This window comes from Brassica oleracea, chromosome C5 (genome assembly GCF_000695525.1).
Source record: "Brassica oleracea var. oleracea cultivar TO1000 chromosome C5, BOL, whole genome shotgun sequence".
Lineage (NCBI taxonomy): Eukaryota > Viridiplantae > Streptophyta > Magnoliopsida > Brassicales > Brassicaceae > Brassica > Brassica oleracea.
In genome coordinates, this window is record NC_027752.1 from 27845956 (window position 1) to 27849015 (window position 3060).

General features: G+C 46.0%; 1 protein-coding gene across 2 annotated transcripts in view; it reads right to left on the minus strand.

Annotated features, from left to right (window-relative positions):
* Positions 1-272: 272 nt before the first annotated feature.
* LOC106344140 (NAC domain-containing protein 17-like) overlaps positions 273-3060 on the minus strand; it is a 13661-nt gene continuing 10873 nt past the window's right edge. Inside the window, exons 3-4 of one of the 2 annotated variants that reach the window (XM_013783534.1) lie at positions 895-1432; positions 273-794 (exon numbers count right to left, since the gene is read on the minus strand). In XM_013783534.1, the coding sequence (XP_013638988.1) occupies positions 436-794; positions 895-1432 (897 nt within the window). In that variant the 3' untranslated portion in view covers positions 273-435. The remainder of the gene's footprint in view (positions 795-894; positions 1433-3060) is intronic. The other variant, XM_013783535.1, reaches the window with a different exon arrangement.

Sequence of the window (3060 nt, forward strand, 5' to 3'; positions counted from 1 at the left end):
CTCTGATTTCTCAAGCTTGCACATTCTTATGGATCCTACTCCATTTGCTCACTGAAGTTTCCAGGAACCAAACCAAGATCCCAATCATCATCATCCACGACAAAGATGATTCACCATACCTTTTCAAGATAATGCTTTGTGATCAAACCATACAAAACAGTCTGTACAGTACCTTAGCTTATAATTACTGTTCATTCTGGAAACTTATCTTGTGAATAACCCAGACGATATGCAAACAAAAAGAATTGAACGGCCAAGAAGAAACGGAACTCTTTTATCAGCAATTTAACATTCTTTACCCTTTCAAACTACGTGCATATTCAAAGACTCATGTATTAGAATTGCTTAATAATTACTCCATTATTACTAACATGAATCATGGTTTTTTCTAACTTACATGTAACTAAGATAAATCTGGTTCAACAAAACCATCTTTCACGACAAGACTGGTCTCCCGGAAGCTCGAACCGTGGCTATGAACACCCAGAAGATGGCACACAAGGCACCCACAATTGATAAGAGAAGAAACCCTCTGTTTCTGCTACGCTTCTTTGCTGCTACGGTACTAGTCACTGGTGGCGTTCCATTAGCCTTTTTACTGTACCTGATACGGCTAAAGCTAGACATACGCACAAAGGTCCGGTTAATAGGACCCTCACACGCAGAGGCTGGCGTAGAAGGTATTGAATCCATGAATGCCCACAGAGCCGATGTGAACGGGCTTGTTCCACCACCATTCCCGCCTTCCTGGTCTTGGGCACTTACAGTAAGATTTGTGGAACCGGGCATCACACCTATGCAAATAGTGTTCACAGAATATCAACGGAAAGGCTACTGCGTTTAAAGATTCTAAAAAGAGGGAATTATAATGCTTTGAGTATGAGTATTAAGCACCTGATGAGGGTAGAGGCGCGAATGCTCCGGAAGTAATAGATTGTGGTTGATCAAAGCGAACAGCCTGATCATCATCATCTTGAAACCACTTATCGTCAGTGAAATCATCGAGATTGTTGTTGTTCACCTTGTTCTCAGGGATCTGGTCCTGGAACTGCTGTTTCTCGTTGGATGTGTTGTCGGCAAATTTACTGGGAGAAGACGGATGTACAGAAGCTCCCTGAGCAATAGGTTCCTTATCCAAAGACATGGAAACGTCATGGAACAATTGGTCAAACTCATTAAAGTCTCCAAATTCCCCAGGGTTCAAGAACTGTGCAGGTCTCTCAACTGCGAGTTCAGGGGCCAGAAGATCATCCATTTCAATGTAATCCTCAATCTCAAACACAAAAGGCTCCACACCAGAGCTCGAGGGCCTAATGTATGGCTCGCCGTTTGGCAAGAACCTTCCCGTCTGCTGGGGCTTAAGAAACTCTCCAGAAGAATTCTTTACCAACGTGCTCTGCATCTTTTCTTCCCTGTTAACCTGCAAGTAAAGCTATTATCTATGTAATGAGTAAAGCAGAATTAAATGGACATGGAAATTAAGGCGTCATCCTACTATAGATTGGTAGCAAAAACCATCTTCCTCTTCCTTGTTGAGAGAGAGAAGGAACTGACCTGGGAAACACTAGAAGGAAGGCCATTAATACAAATCTGAGGAACCCCAGGTGCACGTGGGAATCCATTGAGAATCTCCTCGAAATCATCTAACTGAACATTTACAGGCTAGAAAAGTCTACCGTTATCGACAAAACGAGTATCCTCATGACGAACCAGAGGTTCCTCTGGCAGACCAATATCATCTCCATCTTCACTATCATCATCAACCCATTCTTCTTCTTGGAAAGGAGCACCATAATCCTCACCATTCTTGGGACCAGACCCACTTTTCTTGAACAGCTTATACAGAGCATAGTAATCCTGAAGAGAGAAAAATCTAAATCAGATAAACTAATTGTAGAGGATGGATTTGACCATCCCACAAGGCCCGAGGAATAGGAAGGCCTGGCCCGGATTAGGAAAAGCGACGGCTCGATCGGTCGGCTCAAGAGTTAGGTCTCTCGGCTTGACTCTTGAGTACTTTTAGTTGATCATCATCGACTGAAGTACGTTCGGCTCAGCGGCTGCTCGGACGCCTACGGACTTCTCGGCCCAGCAGAGGAGGCCCACCAAGATGGCGTAAATTAGGTCAAGGACGAGGTATCAGGACGTCTATATAAGAGAAAGGAGAGACAACGAGAAAAGGATCCGAAATCACTGACTAACACTTGACGGCTAGATTAGGGTTTTCACCTTTGCTTCATCTCGCCGTTAGTTGTACTCTTCCGGTAGCTCGTCGAGCCACCGGATTCCTTTCTGTCGCACTCTCTTCTTTTCCCTTGTAACCGACCGAACATTTTTTTTCTCCGACCATTAATAAGACGTCTTTGTTTAAACCCACATCTTATTATTTACCGTTTTCCGATCAAACAGTTGGCGCCCACCGTGGGGCAACTAGCAAAGTAACGTCAGAACTATGGTCGTTATAAACGACAGTTCTTCGTCAGGCGAGGAGCGCGAAGCTCTCGAGGTGACACCGGCTCCAGAGGTGACACCTACGCCTACACCAGTAACTCCACTTCCCCATCCTGCATCTATGGAAACTATCCTGGCACGCCTCACCCTACAAGAAGCGGCGCAGAAGGCGGCAGTTGACCAAATCACGGCGATAGCAAAGATCCTTACTCCTCTCGCTGCAAACGCCGAAGCTTCAATGGCGCAGTATCGTCGACACCTGTTCGCCACAAAACGAACCACCGACTTGGCACCTACGCGGGATAACGATAGCCAAAGCGTCGGTAACGACACCAACGCGCACACCGCAAGCGAACTAGCCGCGTTGAAACAGTCGGTCCTCGATATCAATTCGAAGATCCACCAGGTGACGACGTCCGTGCCCCAAATCGAGCATGTACTCGCGGAATCTCTTCGTACACCCTTCACGCAAAAGGTTACCGGCGTGCGGCTACAGAAGATGGAGAAACTCCGTCTTCCAACCTTCAAAGGTCTCTCTGACCCTTCTACTCACGTCACGTCTTTCAACATAGTGATGCGACGCGCAAACCTGACCGACGAAGACAAAGA